The following is a 19,251-nucleotide window of genomic DNA, read 5'->3' as shown; positions in this document are numbered from 1 at the left end:
AAATAAAATGCCTAACAAACTCTCATGAATTTTTTTTTAAATAAACATTTTTTTAATCACAAGTCCCTTGGTAATTTACATTTGTTTGGCACATTAAAATATTGAATGTCTAAACCTAAAAATGTCCCTAAAAACTAGACTAGATAACACACTTGAAAAAGATGTAAATGGAACACTTTCCATTAATCTCTGAAAACTAAATTAAATGGTGTGATTTGACCATTACAAAAAATAAAATACTAATAACAACAAACTTTTGAAGTATTTCAGAACATTCAGAGCCTACAGAAAGAACATTACAAGTAAGGGCTGTACTATATATATGACCTCAAGAAAGAAAAGAATTTGGAGTTTCCGTCTTGGCTCAGTGGTTAATGAATCCGACTAAGAACCATGAGGTCGCAGGTTCCATCCCTGGCCCTGCTCAGTGGGTTAAGGATCCAACACTGCCGTGAGCTGTGGTGTGGGTTGCAAATGAGGTTCGGATCCCGAGTTGCTGCTGCTGCGGCTGCGGCGTATTCCGGCAGCTACAGCTCCGATTAGACCCCTAGCCTGGGAACCTCCATATGTCGCGGGAGCAGCCCAAGAAAATGGCAAAAAGACAAAAAAAAAAAAAAAAAGAAAGAAAATAATTTAAGTTCAGAAATCATCAAATTTACAATGCTCTTCAGTCAGACAGCAAACATCATATGCTATCGCTTACATGTGGAATCTTAAAAAAGGATACAAATGAACTTATTTGTAGAAGAGAAACAGACTCACAGACTTTGAAAACAAACACATGGTTACCAAAGGGGACAGGTGTGGGGGCAGGGGAACTACTGGGGGTTTGGGACAGGCATTGTGCACACTGTGATACGTGGAATGATTGGCCAATGGGACCTGCTGTATAACCCAGGGAACTCTACCCAATATTCTGTGATAATATGGGAAAAGAATCTGAAAAAGAATGGATGTGTATGTTGTAGAGCAGAAATTATCACAACATAAATCAGCTATACTTCAATAAAACTTAAAAAAATAAAAAAAAACTTTTTTTAAACTTAACAATGCTCTTTAACTTCTAATCTCTTCTTCTTAGCATCCTATTTACTTATCAGTTGGGTCCATGTCTGCTACATCCTACATAAAGATTTATTTAGCTCCTACCACCCTGCAACAAACTCCAGGAAAGACTTCTGAGACAGAACAGGCTTCACCCCAGCCAGTCTGCCATCAGCTGGGAAGTTTAATGGGATGGGAGCAAAGGATGATCAGGAGGCCCAAAGAAATGATACTAGATTTATATATTTAACTCCTGCCTTTTGTGACAAAAAAAAAAAAAAAAAAGTGAAATACAATTTTCCCAAGACTCCTAACTTATTGCTGATCATTTCACTCATCAAAGATGACAAACAGAAACGACATTTTACCAGAGCTCTCACTAGCTCACCCAACTTTATTGCTAAATGGAGTTAGAAGTTTAAAACTGTGATCAAATTCAGTCAATAGGAAAAAACCTGTTCTTTCACCAGAGGAAAATAAATGCTGTCCTGATGAAGCAGTCAGGCACCAATTATAACATTTGGCACAGTATGACAAGCTGTAAAAAGCAATGGTTTTCGTTACTCAGCACTCCCATTCACAATGGTACCAGACCAATTCACAAGACGTATCTGAAGAAATGAAAGAACTAGGGAAATGCTGAAACTGCTACGACATGATGCCTTGTGAATGTATCACAAGACGTATCTGAAGAAATGAAAGAACTAGGGAAATGCTGAAACTGCTACGACATGATGCCTTGTGAATGTATCAGCAAAACAATCAAGTATAACATATTGACCAATGAGTAATCATTAAATATTTGATTCATCTAAGAATTAAAATAGAATCTTTAAACGTCTCCACAGGCGATCTTTTTTATTTATTTTTTTTAGGGCTGTACCTTCGACATACAGATGTTCCCAGCCTAGGGGTCAAATTGGCAGCTGCAGCTGCCAGCCTACACCAGAGCCACAGCAATGCAGGATCCAAGCCGCATGTGCAACCTACACCAAAGCACCAGATCCTTCACTCATTCAGTTAGGCCAGGGATCAAATCCACATCCTCATGGATACTAGTCAGGTTAACCTACTGAGCCCCAACAGAACACCTCCACATGAGATCTTAAAAATGCAAATTTTAAGTGCTGATTTTTCACATCTGGAAAACATCAGAAAATCATGACGACTCTGTTTAAACAAGTAGTCATATTTATAGACTAACCATAAATAAAAATCTATACTACTGGGAATTCCCACTATGGCCCAGCGTGTTAAGGATCCAGCTATGATGTAGGTCGAAGATGCAGCTCTGATTTCATCCCTGGCCCGGGGACTTCCATATGCCTCAGGTGCAGCCAAAAAAGAAAAACAAAAACAAGATCTCCCCCACAACCTGTACTACTGTAATAACTAATGATAATGCCTGAAAAGCATTTAAATCAGAAAAGTAGAATACACTTCTGAAATAACCATTTTTACCCTTAAAGAGGGAAAGAGGCTCTTTTTTAGCTTTGGAAATAACATAATAGCTGGCATCCACTGAACATTCTTTATGGCACTAGTTAAGTGATTCTCATGAATTAAAACATTTAATTCTTGCAACTTAGTAAGGCCAGTACCATTATTAACCCCCATTATACAGACTGAGGACACAACCACAGTAATGTGATTCACCCCAGTATCACAAGGCTGCTAACAGTTAAAACTGTGACCAACATCCAGATTCCACAGTCTTGTAATAATACACAACTTTATCTTTTTATATACTTTTGTTGTGTTGCTTTTAGTAGCAGGACACTAGTAAATTAAGCTAATAATAGAATGTTATTTTCAAAAGAGTACAGCAACATATCAAGGAGAAAACATTAAGACAGCTCTACACAAGGGACGTGAGATAACAGAAATCACAAAAATGACAATTCAAATTTAAAGAATAGTAGGAAAAAAGGAAAAATAACTTAATGAAAATACCCTTTAGTTTAGGAGTCTAAACTACCTAATAAAAGGCTTAGATGGAAAAGAGGCATGAAGCAATCTTCAGAGTGCTAAAAATACTTTGCATTTGATCTAAGAGGTGGTTAGATGAGTGTGTAAATTTTTAAAATACATCATAATATACATTTAAGATTTGTGCACTTTATATGCATGTGTATAATTTAAAAGTACAAATACTATTTCAAAATGTTTTTAAAAGATTAGTTCATCTTAAAGGCTCCAAATACTAACAATAGAATTAAATGACCTAATGTCTCACCAAAAATACTTTTAGAATAGAAGGTGGCAGTATCTCCTTGTGGGATATAGCCTATTCATTTAACTCTTTATAATGAATGTATCCACAGGTTTGACTTTCAGGATTTTGGGTCTACTCTAACAAATGAACCTACAGTTTAGAGACAACCTAACTCAGGTTAATTATTGCCAATTAGAACCATCCATCTGAAAAAGGAATGCCTTGCATAATCTCCTTCTAACAGTTGGAAAAGCTAAACAAGGCACAATTTCAGAAAAAGAAAAGAAAATTTATAATTAAATCCAAATATAATGCCCTATTTCTCCCCATCCACTATATTCAAGAACTATATACAATACACCCAATCCTTTTATACAAAAGCTTTTAAATATCTGAAAGTGACAAAATTTTTCTTTAGTCTCTCTTAAACAAGCTGAATACTAAACTTCTCATTAGTTTCCTCAAGTTTCTAGCCCCTTCCACATTTTCATTTCCCCTCAGTAACTAAGGTCCACCATTCTAAATATCCATTTTTACAAATGCAGGAAGAAATAACATATTAAAACTTCACTTATATAAAAACCCATGGCCATTTTTAATTTTTAGAAGAACTCTTATCACGAGTCTAATATAAACTCTAGAATTGAGATTGAAAACCTAAATACACAAGCTCCTGCTGCTATGCAGTGGGTTAAAGATCCAGCATTGTCTCTGTGACAGTGTGGGTTTCATCTGGCACTGAACCAGCTATAGAGAAGGCCACAGCTGCAGCTCAATCCCAGGCCCAGAAACTTCCATACACCATACATGAGGCCGAAAAAGGAAAAAAGAAAACCTGAATATAGGACGTGATGTTTGTCTCTATTTAAAACTCTACATAATAAGTTTCTATTCATTAAGTTTACTATCACACTACATTCTTGAATCCTGACAAGATACTCTCTAGATGACAATTTCTGCTTGCAGTTTTGAATCACCTGTAAATTTGCAACTGTAAAGCCATGATCCTCTACTATGACCCACAGATTAGTATAAGAAATTAACTACTGCTTGGCTACAATTTCCTCGATCTCTTCCAGTAATTCTTTAAAAATAGGGTTGTTTTAGAATACTTTATTCACACTACTTGTCAATGGAAGCAATAATGTCCCTTAATGAGGATTTTTCTTCTCAGAGACTATCTGCATGTGCACTGCTGACTTGTTTTAAAAGTTTTATGTGGAATTTCCGTCTTGGCTCAGTGGAAACGAAACTAATATCCATGAGGACACAGGTTCAATCCCTGGCGTCACTCAATGGCTTAAGGATCTGGCATTGCCATAAGCTGTGGTGCAGGTTGCAGACAGAGCTCAGATTTGGCCACTGCTATGGCTACAGCATAGGCCAGTGGCTACAGCTCCAATTTGACCCCTAGCCTGGGAACCTCCATATGCTGTGGGTACACCCCTAAAAAGACAAAAATAAATAAATAAATAAAAATCAAGAAGGTTTCTGTGTAGGGGTTATTATCAATGAAGTTCATTACAGAAGAGTAGAGGTTAAAACAGTTTTTTAGAAAAAGCAATTATTGGGAGTTCCCATTGTGGCTCAGTGGGTTACAAAACCGGACAAGTAACCATGTGGATGCAGGTTCGATCCCTGGCCTCGCTCAGTAGATTAAGATCCGCTGTTGCTGTGAGCTGTGGTGTAGGTCACAGACATGGCTCACATCTGGCATTGCTGTGACTATGGTGTAGACTGGCTGCTGCAGCTCAGATTTGACCCCTAGTCTGGAAACTTCCATATGCCACAGGTACAGCCCTAAAAAGCAAAAAACAAAGAAAAAAAGAAAAGAAAAGCAATTATTAGCCTTTACAAGACTAAAAACAATTACTCTAACCTTTGATGACTCTGCATCACAAATTATTTTTGTTTAATTATAAAAACTTTCTGTAACCATCAAAATACTAAGCTGCGAGGTATGGAATTTCTTGGACTCACCGTTGTGCTCTTTGGTACTGCATTCATGTTGACTTCCCTTAGTATTTCCAAATTGTTTTAACATGGTAGAATACTTATGGTTTCCACCTTTAACAAAACAATCCTAGAAATTGAGTGAGGATTCCCACATGCTTTGACAGACAAAGGGAGATGGTGATGCAAGGTGAAGAGAATGCTCAAGGTTTGTTGTTATTGTTGTTGTTGTGATCTTTTTAGGGCCCTACCTGCGGCATATGCCCCAGGCTAGAGGTCAAATCAGAGTTGTAGCTGCTGGCCTATACCACAACAATACCAGATCTGAACCATGTCTGCCACCTACACCACAGCTCACAGCAACGCCAGATCCTTAACCCACTGAACAAAGCCAGGGATCGAACCTACATCTTCATAGATACTAGTCAAGTTCATTACCTCTGAGCCACAAGGGGAACTCCAAAGTTTAATCTGTAAATAAATAATTTAAAAAGAGAAAAAAATGCACACATATCCTAAAAGCAGCAACAACTCAGCCACTTTAAAAGCTATATATACTAAATTGGATCTCTACATGCTTCCCATACCTTTGCTCGTTCAGAATTAGAGACAAAGGGACATGCACAAGTCAGGGGAGGGCGGTAATAAGGCAGTACACTGGGCTATGGAAAAACTCTACCTACCACTGGTCAAAGGCACCTAGAGGTGGCTGGGCCTTCCTTGGGGGTCCGTAGAAACCAATACAACATTTGAAAACATCAAGTTAAAGCACAAATAAGTTATTTGTCAAAATATTATTTTTACAATATTTCACTGGGCTAATCCAAGTAATGGGATATTCTAAAATCATGTGAGGAGTTCCAGTCGTGGCTCAGTGGTTAACGAATCCGACTAGGAACCATGAGCTTTGGGGTTCGATCCTAGGCCCTGCTCAGTGGGTTAAGGATCCAGTGTTGCCGTGAGCTGTGATGTAGGTAGCAGGTGCAGCTTGGATCCCTCCTTGCTGTGGCCCTGGCGTAGGCTGGTGGCTGCAGCTCCTATTGGACCCCTAGCCTAGGAATATCCATATGCCACAGGAGTGCCCCTAGAAAAGGCAAAAAGACAAAAATAATAAATAAAATCATGCTAAAAATAAAAAAAATAAAACCACTCTAAGAAGGCAAAGTTCTTTTAAAGAGAACTATTTTAAATTAATTCAAGGGGTAGGATGGAAAAGAGACCTCAGCAGATAGATTTTTGAGACATCATTAGTGCATTCTGGACAAATCATGACTATTTTATGACACCATCTGTAAAAGAAGATAAACGAAGAGTTCTCATCGCAGCTCAGTGATTAACAAACCCCCTAGTATCCATGAAGACGTGGGTTCAATCCCTGGCCTTGCTCAGTGGTGCAGGCTACAGCCACAGTTCAGATCCCACATTGTTGTGGCTGTGGTGTAGGCCAGCAGCTACAGCGCCAACTCAATCCCTAGCCTGGGAATATCTATATGCTGCAGGTGCAGCCCTAAAAAGACAAAAAAAGGTAAATGATGGAGAAACTACCATTTCTTCCTTTTAAGAGAAATTCTTTTTCTGTTTGGCTGCACCCACAGCACACAGAAGTTCCGAAGCCAGGGACTGAACTCATGCCACAGCAGCAACCTGAGCTACTGCAGTGATAACATGAAATTCTTAATTAACCTGCTGAGCTATACAGGAAATCCCTGAACAGAAAATCTTATATAACTAAACAAATCACAGCACTATAGGTGCTTCTTAGAAACTCCTAAGATTTAAATTAAATTTTAAAATGGTTTTCAGATTTATCACAAAAAAGTGAGAAAAGGGAAAAAATGACCCCAAAAAAACCCAATATTTTGACAACTTACTGGTGGTGATACTGTATTTCATTCACTTATTTATTTTAAATGGCTGCAGCTGTGACATACCGAAGTTCTAGGGATTGAACCCGCACTTCCACAGCAACCCCAGCTGCTGCAGTCAGATTTTTAACCCACTGAGCCACAGGAGGAATTCAGATACCATATTTTAATCATATGCTTTTGCTAAAGGATCTACGCACTAAAAGCTAGGGAGTTACCAATGTGGCTCGGTGGTAATGAACCCAAATAGTATCCTTGAGGAAGCAGGTTCAATCCCTGTCCTGGCTCAGTGGGTTAAGGGTCTGGAATTGCCATGAGCTGTGGTGTAGGTCACAGACACAGCTAGGATCTGGCTTTGCTGTAGCTGTGGTGTAGGCTAGCAGATGCAATTCCAATTTGACCCCTAGCCTGGGACTTCCATATGCTACAGAGTATACCCCTTAAAAAGCAAAAAAAAAAAAAGCTGAAAAGCTCAAAAAGATGAACTTATGCAGCAGCAAACAGAAATGTAAGCCATTCAAAATAAACTGAAGCCATTATAGAATAGCTACTAAGTGCAAAGATGAAAACTACCTACCTAGATGGTGAGTCACATTAATTTGTTGGTGTCAAAAAATTGAAATCTTTATACACAAAAGAAGTCTATAAATTACTCTTGACTCTTAATTAAAACACTGAATATGACAGCAACAGTATGCAGCTCTGTCTGGCATCCCAAGAAAGCTAAGAGCTATTTCCAAGTTTTTACCACATATGTGCAATATTTGAAGAAAGTGCAGAGTTAGAACAAAGCCCAGCATAAAAATCTAAGAATGATTCCTGTAAAAATGTGAATGGACCACATAAAATGAGTATTTCAGGACCCTACCACATTAATTTCTTCAAATAATGTTTTAGAAGTAAATATTAGAGTTCCCATCGTGGCGCAGTGGTTAACGAATCCGACTAGGAACCATGAGGTTGCGGGTTCGGTCCCTGCCCTTGCTCAGTGGGTTAACGATCCGGCGTTGCCGTGAGCTGTGGTGTAGGTTGCAGACGCGGCTCGGATCCCGCGTTGCTGTGGCTCTGGCGTAGGCTGGAGGCTACAGCTCCGATTCGACCCCTAGCCTGGGAACCTCCATATGCTGCGAGAGCGGCCCAAGAAATAGCAAAAAAAAAAAAAAGAAGTAAATAGTCTTCCTCCCTCTCATGATACACCCAGATAATTATTTACACAGGAGAACCTACCATGATCCAGTCTACTCAGGAGAACAGAGGGAAATGAGGTTTCAATAAACACTTCCTCAAAATAAAGAACTGTGCATAGAGTAAACAGGTGTCCATATATAAAATGGGTCCACGTGATCATTTGGATGATTATATTCGGTATGTCTGAAGTTCTCTCAATAATAAAACATGCTATGTTAGTGGAAGGAGTTAATCTGCTACATGCTATTTATTTTAAAGGAAGCTGGGTGTTTTGTTTTGAGGAGAATAGAAATAATATTGTGGAATGTTTTGTAAATCACTGTACAAGTAAATTAGGTCCATTAAATCATAAACTTCATGGTTTGCCAATTTTACTGTTAATAAGTAAAATTATTTCCAATAAAAAGCATCAGACTTTTGGAACACTCAAGACTTGTAAACATGTCTTCACACAGTTCAAAAACACACTGCTGAACCGAAAGATCTTTCCAAAGAAGTTTATCTCATGTATTAAGAACCACAGCCAAAGGCAGTCAGACAGGAATACACAAGTACTTATTCAAAGTACTAATAATATTCTCTTTCTTAAGCTGTGTGTACTCGGGGGTTCATTTCCTCTCCATGAATGCCATTATTTGAAAACTAAAAAGAGATCTTACCTCCTAAGTCTCAGTATAAATCCTTATGACCATGTTTTATTTATATAACTTAGTATATAACTGATATTTCATTCCCAGTTTGAACTGTTCAGTATGGTTTAATTTTTTTGTTGTTTAATACATCATATATTGAAACCTACAGCCTGTACGGAAAGTTTTAAAGAAGAATGGTACCTAAATTTCTCTACTCACACCTCTCTCCTTCTTCCCCCTTTTCCCCCCCAAAAAAAACCTCTAATATTCTGTCATCACAGCTCAGGAATAATATCATTATCACATCCATGCTGATGGTATTTTAAAAATATAAAACACGTAGTCTAACATAGTGGTTAAGAATATGAACTCTGGGAGTTCCCGTCGTGGCGCAGTGGTTAACGAATCCAACTGGGAACCATGAGGTTGCAGGTTCAGTCCCTGCCCTTGCTCAGTGGGTTAATGATCCGGCGTTGCCCTGAGCTGTGGTGTAGGTCGCAGATGCGGCTCGGATCCCGTGTTGCTGTGGCTCTGGCATAGGCCGGTGGCTACAGCTCCGATTCGACCTCTAGCCTGGGAACCTCCATATGCCGCGGGAGCGGCCCAAGAAATAGCAAAAAGACAAAAAAAAAAAAAAAAAAAAAAGAATATGAACTCTGGAGTGAGATAACATGGGTTCAAATCTGAGCCCCACCTCTTACAAGTTACATGATCTTGGAGAGGTTTACTTAACTTTCTCGTACCTTGGTTACTAATTTCTAAAATGTGGAATAAACAGTATTTATCTCACAGTGTTACCAGTAAGATTAAATGAAGTACTTAAAGCATGTCTGATACAGAGTAATTGTAATGAGTCAGCTATTGCTTTGTTGTTTTTTTGTTTTTCCTTTTTCAGCCACATGTGCAACATACAGAAGATCCTTGGCCAGGGACTGAATTCAAGCCAGAGTTGCAACCTATGCCACAGCTGCAGCAATGCCAGATCCTTAACCCACTGTGCCACAGCAGGAACTCCAGCTATTGCTGTTGTCAAAATCAATAAGGTAAAACAAAATTAAAGCATGCTAAAGCTGGTAAACTGGATTCTTTTTTTTGTTTGTTATTTGTTTTTTCAGGGCCACACCTGCAGTATATGGAGGTTCCCAGGCTAGGGGTCTAACCTGAGCTGTAGCTGCCAGCCTACAGCACAGCCACAGCAACGCCATATCCTTAATCCACTGAACGAGGCCAGGGATCGAACCCATAATCTCATGGTTCCTGGTTGGATTTGTTTCTGCTGAGCCACAACAGGAACTCCAATACTGGATTCGTTTAAAAAGTATGTATTATGCTTCTCATTAAAATTTACTTCAATATTCTTACACTCCATATTTGCATTAGTTTTAAGTGATCTTCTAACTTCACACTGATAAAACTACACTTCTAGGAGTTCCCTTCGTGGAACAACAGAAATGAATCCGACTAGGAACCATGAAGTTATGGATTCGATCCTTGGCCTTGCTCAGTGGGCTAAAGACCCAGCACCGCCATAAGTTGTGGTATAGGTCGCAGACGCAGCTCGGATCTGGCGTTGCTACGGCTGTGGCATAGGATGGCAGCTGCAGCTCCGATTTGACCCCTAGCGTGGGACCTCCATATGCCGCAAGTGTGGCCCTAAAAAGCCAAAAAAAGAAAAAGAAAAAAAACAAAACTACACTTCTAATACTATCATGACTCTATTATCCAAAATCTTAAGTTTGTGAAAGTATCTTAACTTCCCTACTAGATTTTAAGAAGCACGAGGGAAAGAAGTCATCATACTTTATTGGAAAAAAAAAAAAACTTCTACCCATGATAGCATGCATAGAATATACCTTCTTTGATTAAATAATTGAATTTAATGGCTCCATTTCACTTGAAGACCAGTGCATAAACACCTAGAGGCTCATTCAGTCTCATGTATTCCTGGTGCTTAAATGTTATTTTTAATCCCAGTCCGTCAAGTGAGTGCTGTAATTCATACTATATAAGACGGATATGTATAAATTATGCTGACTTGCATAAGCTTTGGTAAAGGGTGGACATATATATATGGCACTTCTAAATGCTGCATTATATTCAATTTCACAAGTGTCTGCTTTTCCCATCTATGGACCGAATATAACAACCTCAAAATAGCATATGTGACAACAGATCAATGCTCATTTCAACATTAAAAATACTGATTACTTTCTCTTGTGTAAATTCTCTTTCCAAAAAGCTTAAGAACAATCTCAGGACATTAAATAGCACTATAAAGTCTCCACTCAATAGTACCATATTATGGCCTTTGCCACAACAGAGATCCTATAAGCTCACAGCTGAAACACTGTATTAAGTCATGAGAGCTGTCTTCAAATACTTAAAGGGCTGCCATATAGAAGAGAGTACCAACTTGATTTTTTCTGTTCCAGAATGTAGAACAAGTTGTAAGTATTTCTGATATAATAAAATTTTCTGAGAATTAGAGCTACCTAAAATTGAAAGAGAGATTCATGTGAGGTAGTGAATACTGTATTACTAAAAATGTTTGTGAGTAGAAGACTGGTTTTGGGGAATAAAGAGTTGGATTCCAGGACTGCAAATATCCCCTTCAATCAAAATATTCTTGGATTTTCTTTTTTTTCTTCTTCTTTTTAGGGCCTCATCTGCAGAATATGGAAGCTTCCAGGCCTGGGGTCAAATTGGAGCTGCAGCTGCCGGCCTACACCACACCTAGAACAATGCCACATCCAAGCTGCATCTGCAACCTATGCTGCAGCTTGCAGCAACGCCGGATCCTTTTGGTTTTTTTGGTCTTTTGGGGGCCATACTTGTGGCAATATGGAGGTTCCCAGGCTAGGTGTTGATGGGAGCTGCAGCCACTGGCCTATGCCACAACCACAGCCAACGAAGGATCCCAGCCGCATCCGTGACCTACACCACAGCTCACAGCAATGGCAGATCTTTAACTCGCTGAGTGAGGCCAGGGACTGAACCCACATCCTCATGGATACTATGTCAAGTTTTTCATCCTGTTGTTTCAGCCACAACAGGAATTCCTCTTGCATTTTCTTAGATGAACCGCAAGTGTGATAGTCTGATGCACAATACTAACGTGCAGCAGGAGTACTACCTGCCTGATGTCACAGAACCTGTGGGGCTACATGAACAGTACCCCTTCATACAGAGCAACTGATTCTTTAGAAGTTGGATGGTCCTATTCCTATTTGTTTAACTTTGTAATCCAATTTTCTTTCTACAAACACAACTAAATTAAGTTCATTTCAAATTTTATCTGAGGAATTTCACATCATCCCTCAAGACAAATGGAGTTCCATCACCCCGCAATCCCCAACCCACCAAGTGAAGGATAGGAAAATGATAACAACACTGGTTCCATTGTTTTATAATCATCTCTAAAATTCAGAAAATATAGAAAAATGACAGAAAATGGAAAAATCATAACCTAGTAACTCATCTACTACACCAGACCTTCTATCAGAACTACTACTTGAGTGGTATAATTAACTTGCCTTACTACACTCGTAATTATCATATTCATATACTCATTGAGATACTAAGAAAAAATCATGACTATAAAACAAGTAGAATACTGTTTAATGTAAATAAAAGACATAAATAAGCAAGAATATAGATCCTAAAAGTACAAGGAGGTTCATTATACTTTTGTGCATGTTGGAGATTTTTCATAGTAAAAAAAAAGAACACTCATATGAAAAATAAAATTCAACTCTCAATACAGGCACAAAATTGGTGTATCTTTTAAGCTACATGAAGAACAGGTAATGAACTGGAATTCACTTAACTTTATCCAAATTTACCTGGACTCAAATCTGAAAACATTTAACTAATTAATATTTCATGTAAATTCTAATTTCAGAAGAAAAGTTCTTAAGTACTACTTAAAAACAACAACAATTAATTGGAACTAAGGGCTGAAAATGCTATCATATAGCAGATTTTTTTTCTTTATTTAATCCAAGATGCACAGTGATTTTATACAGACTTCACAGTTGTTATTATTACAGTCCTAGGCCATTGTAAAATTAATTGTTGTTTTTTGGGGTTTTTTTTTGCTTTGTATGGCCATACCCACAGCATATTGAGGTTCCTAGAATAGGGATCGAATCAGAGCTGTAGCTGCTGGCCTCTGCCACAGCCACGCAACTCAGGATCCAAGCCACATCACGTCTACGACCTAAACCACAGCTCACAACAATTCCAGATTCTTAACCCAATGAGTGAAGCCAGGGATGGAACCCGCAACCTCACGGTTACAAGTCGGATTTGTTTCCGCTGTGCCACAGTGGGAACTCCTAAAATTAATTTCTTTGATACTTTAGAATTTCTTTCAATACATAAAATTATTTGGTTTCCTCTATATTTCTTAGGATTTTCAAAGCCTAGAACAAGTTCTTTATCTTATCTCTGTTTAACAGCTAAGACTTCTACTATTAGTGAGAAAAGATACAACATTAGTGTAGCATTTGGCTAGGTGTCAACTGACACTTGTCCCTAGCTAGTCCTGGCTCTGATTACTTTACCTTGAACGTGTCACTAGGCCCTCTGGGTCATGGTGTTCATTTGTTTAAAAAAAAAAAAAAATCAGACTAGATGATTTCAAAGACTCCATCTAGTTCTGAAGTTGTACAATATTATAACCTCACTGTGAGTACATCCCTTCCATGACAGGCACTATGTCCTTATGCTCGCTATCACAATGCATTCCTGTGGATGAAACCCACACAAAATGTGCAAAGTCAGGAATGTTTAAAAAACTGTGACTTAAAAACTGGCTTGAAATATGGGTTAAATATCAAGAACACTTAGTGTCTTCGTCTAGAAAGCATCGATAACATATTCTGTAAATAAAGCTCTGAAAAGGTGTAAGAAACTTAGAAGTCAACCAAGATAACTACCTCCAACTCTTGAATAAAAAGGGAAATCTCTGAATAGTAATTGCTGGATATCCAATGTCTGTGGCACTCATTCTCCCACCTTGCAGTTATGTGTCAGAGGAAGATGTTACTTTTAAGGCGTACTGGAATCAAGAGTACTGAAAAGAACATACTCTTGGTTATATCAGTACACATTCAAATTAAGCACTTGAGAAAACTAGCTTCCTAGATAATAATAAACTAATGAGATTTAGTTAAAAGTGTATAAATGTTTTTGTTTCAATGTTTGTACTGAATATATAAAACACAGTTAATTATCTCTAACACCACTGAATTCACATAAATGGTGTTCACACACTGTCAGCATTTCAAAAGCTCTACCTGTATGAAGTCTAAAACCAAATTAATCCAAGTGAAAATATGGATTTCTTTTCTAGGATAGAGTAATTCATAGATGTTAGTTTATGACCATGAAATCAATAAAAGTATATAAAGAATCCCTCCAAATCTTAGTTACAAGTGAGCCATGTTGTACAAATATGGTATACTGGAAAACCACCTCCTTTCAGCAATACCAATACTGAGAAGTGTAGCTATTGAGACCTCAGTTGATGCATACTGCAAAAGTACTGCTAGGAGAATGTGAGCTATGTAGATAAAATTAGTGTCAATACGTTGGAGAAAGGTATCCTGGGTACAAGATGGGAAAAGGAATATAGTCCTAACAGATGCATAAAGATAAGTAAGTAACTGGGAGGAGAGAAGAGAAGAAGGGGAACACCTGTATTTAATTTACAGCTCAAAGAATTCAAAGATAATATTAGTAGTAAAAATATACAAAAATGAATGTAAACCAGAGAAAGAGTTGAGGTTTCTTTAAAGGGCCTGACTGAGGCGGTGTGTATGTAAAACAACTGAATGAAGATGTAAGCTGGTATTGTGGTATTGTGATGACTTAAACCACAAATGCCTTCCCTATTTAAATATTCCAATCAGTACTGTTAGTACACGTACCTCGGAGAATTCTTTCCTCATGGCAACGAAGAAAGTCCCAGATTCTAACAGTGCCGTCATCAGAGCATGTAGCAAATTTATTATCCGTGGGTGAGAAACTGTTACATGAAGACACACAGCAGGGGAAAGAAGTCAGCATTTAACAGATTATCCGTGCTTCTCAGACAGGGAAAAATAAAAACACTGCGCTGCGTTATAAACAGGAGAGGGAGGTATCCAACAGTGAAGAAGCCCTTAAAGAGAATGTTGTCAACTAAAAAACGCATCTCATCAAAAGAAGAATTCAGAGTAGTTGCTTCTTAGTTTTCAAACACCAATATTCAGAGAACTTATGAGTGTATTATTAGTCCTAGTACTACCCATGCTCCCCACAGCATATTTCCTATGGTACCAACAGAAAACATGGAGCTGATTTAAGTGTAGAAATTAAATGAATTCTATCTTTACAATATTCCTGTAAAGTCTTTAAATCACACAGGAATACTGCTCAAAAAATTAGCATCACTGTCTGCTTCGGACTTCATAAAATGATAGGCTGAAAAGTTTCAGGCAGGTTGTTTTAAAGACTGGTTACTAAACATCTTTAAGTATGATGTTTCTCATTTATGTAAAAGGTCTGTGGAAAATGTTCACACCTTCTACCTGGCAATCTATCCCATGAATGTTGCACTTTTTGAGGCAAACTAACAAGAGGACATTTAGACTGTTTAAAGCCAAAGAGTCTGCTGCAAAGGAGGAAGCCATTTTCCTCTCCCTGTAGAAGTTCATCAAGTTTCTCATCTAACTCTAAGAACTCTCCAGAACTTCTGAATTCTATGACTAAGAACGAACTGACTGTGAAAACTCAATGTATGGTTGGGACTTTAAGGCAAAGTCCTTGCAGAAGCATGTTTTTATCAAACAATTTTTGTTAAGAGTCTGAAAGGAGAAAACAAGTGACTGCAGTGGATGATGTTTCTATAGATGTCAACCTCCTCCCACACATGGTGGCTCGACCATAAAGAATGCTGCTTAGCTTTATTCTGAGGCTGCAGCAATTCTTTAGGCTTGTTTTTAAAATTTTTTTTTCCAGTTCTACTGTACATATCTCACTGATATGTAAAAATATACAACTCACTGAAAATATTTTAAACTTCCACTTATACATTTGCATTACTGATGTTTTCAACAATGAATCAGAAGGAAAGTCCTACAGTCTTCTTGACAATGGTCTGCTTACAGTTTCAAAGCTTGAAAGAACCCACTCGTTAATCCATTAATGTTTGCCACATCCAGAGTTACTTGTGAAGAGTTTTTAGTCCTACTATACTTTCCTTTTGAAGTCGTGGCATAACCAAGCCAACCAGGTCTTCACTTAAGACTTTTTTCTTGTATTTTGTGTCAACTCTGAAGGTGTTTTCTGTAGGCTTTAGATTTTATTCAGTTGTATAATTAAAGACTGAATTCTTTATTTGGAATGAAATATTCTTGTCTTACAAAGTAGGTAATAAAAAGGAATAACGTATACACATTATTAACCATAAATGAAAAGAGAAAACCAGTGCAAAATGCGGCAGACAATACATCTCTAACATATTGCAAAGGCTGATATTGGGACAACGCTACTTCAGAAAAGTGCCAGCAAAATGGTGAATGTGTGAAAACAAAGAAAAATACTGTGTTTATAGGGTGCAGAAAGTTTCCCAGAATCTGACAGAGCCCATGCATCTCTGCACCCAGAATACACTTAGAGAATAATTTAACCATGACAATAGGGACTACAGAAAATGGTATATTGTGTATAAACCTGGCCTCTCTAATCGCCTCCTTATGTGCCTGGAACATCTTGACGTTGTTCATGTTCGACTGCCAATATTTCACATATCCTCCGTGGTCTGCTGTCAACATCCACATATCATTATGTGACCAAGTCATGGCCCTCACTGGGCTATCGTGAGCCTGTGAAAACATAAAACATTGTACACATTATACAAAAGAATATGTGATGGAGAGCTTTACAGGAGCATATATTAACTCCTAACAATTATCTGTCCAATTTAATTTTTTTTTTTTCTCTTTTGTCTTAGGGCCGCACCCAAGGCAAATGGAGGTTCCCAGGCTAGGGGTCTAATCGGAGCTACAGCCACTGGCCTATACCAGAGCCACAGCAACGTCAGATCCAAGCCACGTCTGCAACCTACACCACACCTCAAGGCAATGCCAGATCCTTAACCCACTAAGCTAGGCCAGGGATCAAATCCGCAACCTCACGGTTCCTAGTCAGATTTGTTTCCACTATGCCACAATGGGAATTCCTGATTTGCCCAATTTTAAAGTTTAAAATGTCAATAAAGTATATCTCAAATTCTTTCCAGAACCACAGGATGCTATAACCATCTGATGATTACTGTTACCTGTAATATTGTTTCAAAATTGAAAGTGAGCCCATTCCACAAAGTGAACTCTCCACTAGAAGCTCCAGTGACCAAACGTCTTCCTTCTGGAGTCCACTGGGGAAGAAAAAAAGACAAATTATACAAAGTCACAAATCCTCAACCCGAATTAATTTTTAAAACACTCAGAAAGTCTTTATTTATAAAATATCCAGTAACTAACATTAAGTGGATAATACTTTCACTTAAATATATAGCTCAGATTTATAAGTACTTTGTCAGAAAAGAACTTTATTAATATAGTGTAAGTTAATGAGCTAGCACTCTAGCTCATTAACTAAGTGAAAAATAACAAGTACATTACAAATATCTGTTAAGTTACACACTTCTAGGTGCTCTAAAGAGTATTTCAAAACAAAGTATGCGAAGTCCTAATTTTCCTAGGACACATGGCAGACTAACATAAATAAGATAGTCAGCCTCCAGAAAGACTGAATGAATGAATAATTTGGTTTATCACAACTGCTGGTGAACCGATTCAGGCAGAAAAGTTACCAGTGTTGTATGAAAAAACAGTATAACAGTAACACCAATTTAAGGCCATCAAGGTTATCAAACTTTCTCTGGAACTAAATGTTACAAAAGGTAAGTGTGTGCGTGTGTGTGTTTTAAGTTCTTCTTCATTCACAGTATCACACAGTGATAGGTGTAAGGCTGATCTAGTCTCAAAAGAATGTAATACAATAGAGGCATGACTAACACTAAACTGGTATTTCAATTTCACAATTTGTATACTGAAATGAATCTGTGATACATGCTAACCAACTCAAAACACAACATATTTTTCACCTTTAAGTTTCTATAATAAATTATATATTTTTCTTTAGATGTATATACATGAAATATCAACACAACAATCTTATTTTCCAAAGTAAAAACTGTGACATAAGAGTCAAAAAATGCAAGTATACTAAATGTAACAGCAGGATGAGATAGATAAAATGAGTTTATTTGGTAAATTACAGAGATATATACAAAAATCCAGCCTTTTACTGCTTACCTGGAAGATAATGATTTTGATTATTATTTTATGTTATCTGCTATGGACCCCAACTCAGTAACTACTACAGGCAATTAAATGTAGACACAGGACCTACAGTCTTCATGTCTTTAATACCTTATAATTTGGACCTACCTCAACTATATGGGAATTTCTTAAGACATTACAGCTTGATCCTCAAATGAGAAATTCACCCATCTAACAAGATCCAGGACACAGAATGCTCAGATTTTCTTTCTTTCACATTTTCTGCATTATACTAACAAGATATTAAAATAAGCTGCACACCATAACTTCTACCAAATTCCCTGGCAAAAAAAATTAAACTACATACTAGTTGGCTCTACTAACATATAAAGCCAATCAAATAATGTTTCTAAACAGATGGTTTCTATGGCTGTAGGCCTCTGAAGCAAACAGGAGGCCTAGGACAGACTGACTGTCATATTTTTATGGAGCTCAAGCCAGCATCTCTTCCAGCCCTCTCAGTTCACCTGGTTGTCTATTACACTTCCTTAATAAGAAGACCTGCTTATTTTGCTCATTTACCACAACGTTTGTTATGACTATCCCATTATTTTTTCAATTCTGATTTGCTTAACTTTGACTATTAACTAGCCTACATTTCTGGACTTGATATACTGCTAACTAACAAGTGCAGTCTTACTAGCAAACCACGAAGAAAATGATTACATTATTATTTGTGGGAATATTAACTGGATGCCTGGGAGACAGAGATGGGAAGATTTTTTTTTTAAACTGCAAACTCTCTCGAATTTTAATAGTTTAAACCATGTCAATGTACTATTTATTTTTAAATTACATTTTTAAAATTTTAGTGAAAATGTGTTGAGGGCCTATGGTACCTTCACAGAGCTGATGCTTACAGTCTACTATTGGTCTTCAGCTCTTCCTAGGTGTGTTCCTTCTAGTAACCCTAACAGTTTTATTAACCTTGTTCTCTAAACAGTAACAAAACATTCCTATTC

At 37.7% G+C, this 19,251-nt stretch overlaps 1 protein-coding gene across 7 annotated transcripts in view; it reads right to left on the bottom strand.

Annotated features, from left to right (window-relative positions):
• WDR33 (WD repeat domain 33) overlaps positions 1–19,251 on the bottom strand; it is a 119,219-nt gene that overhangs the window by 53,881 nt on the left and 46,087 nt on the right. For all 7 annotated transcript variants that reach the window (XR_002339188.1, XM_021075457.1, XM_021075460.1 and 4 more), the window contains exons 5-7: positions 17,224–17,319; positions 16,617–16,768; positions 14,831–14,928 (exon numbers count right to left, since the gene is read on the bottom strand). Coding sequence is in view for 6 of the 7 variants with exons in the window: in XM_021075457.1 (XP_020931116.1) it covers positions 14,831–14,928; positions 16,617–16,768; positions 17,224–17,319 (346 nt within the window). In the remaining variant the exon portion in view is untranslated. The remainder of the gene's footprint in view (positions 1–14,830; positions 14,929–16,616; positions 16,769–17,223; positions 17,320–19,251) is intronic.

Source organism: Sus scrofa, chromosome 15, assembly GCF_000003025.6.
Source record: "Sus scrofa isolate TJ Tabasco breed Duroc chromosome 15, Sscrofa11.1, whole genome shotgun sequence".
In the NCBI taxonomy this organism is placed as follows: Eukaryota; Metazoa; Chordata; class Mammalia; order Artiodactyla; family Suidae; genus Sus; species Sus scrofa.
The sequence above is the reverse complement of the archived record's forward strand: the minus strand, read 5'-3'. Positions and strand labels throughout refer to the sequence as shown.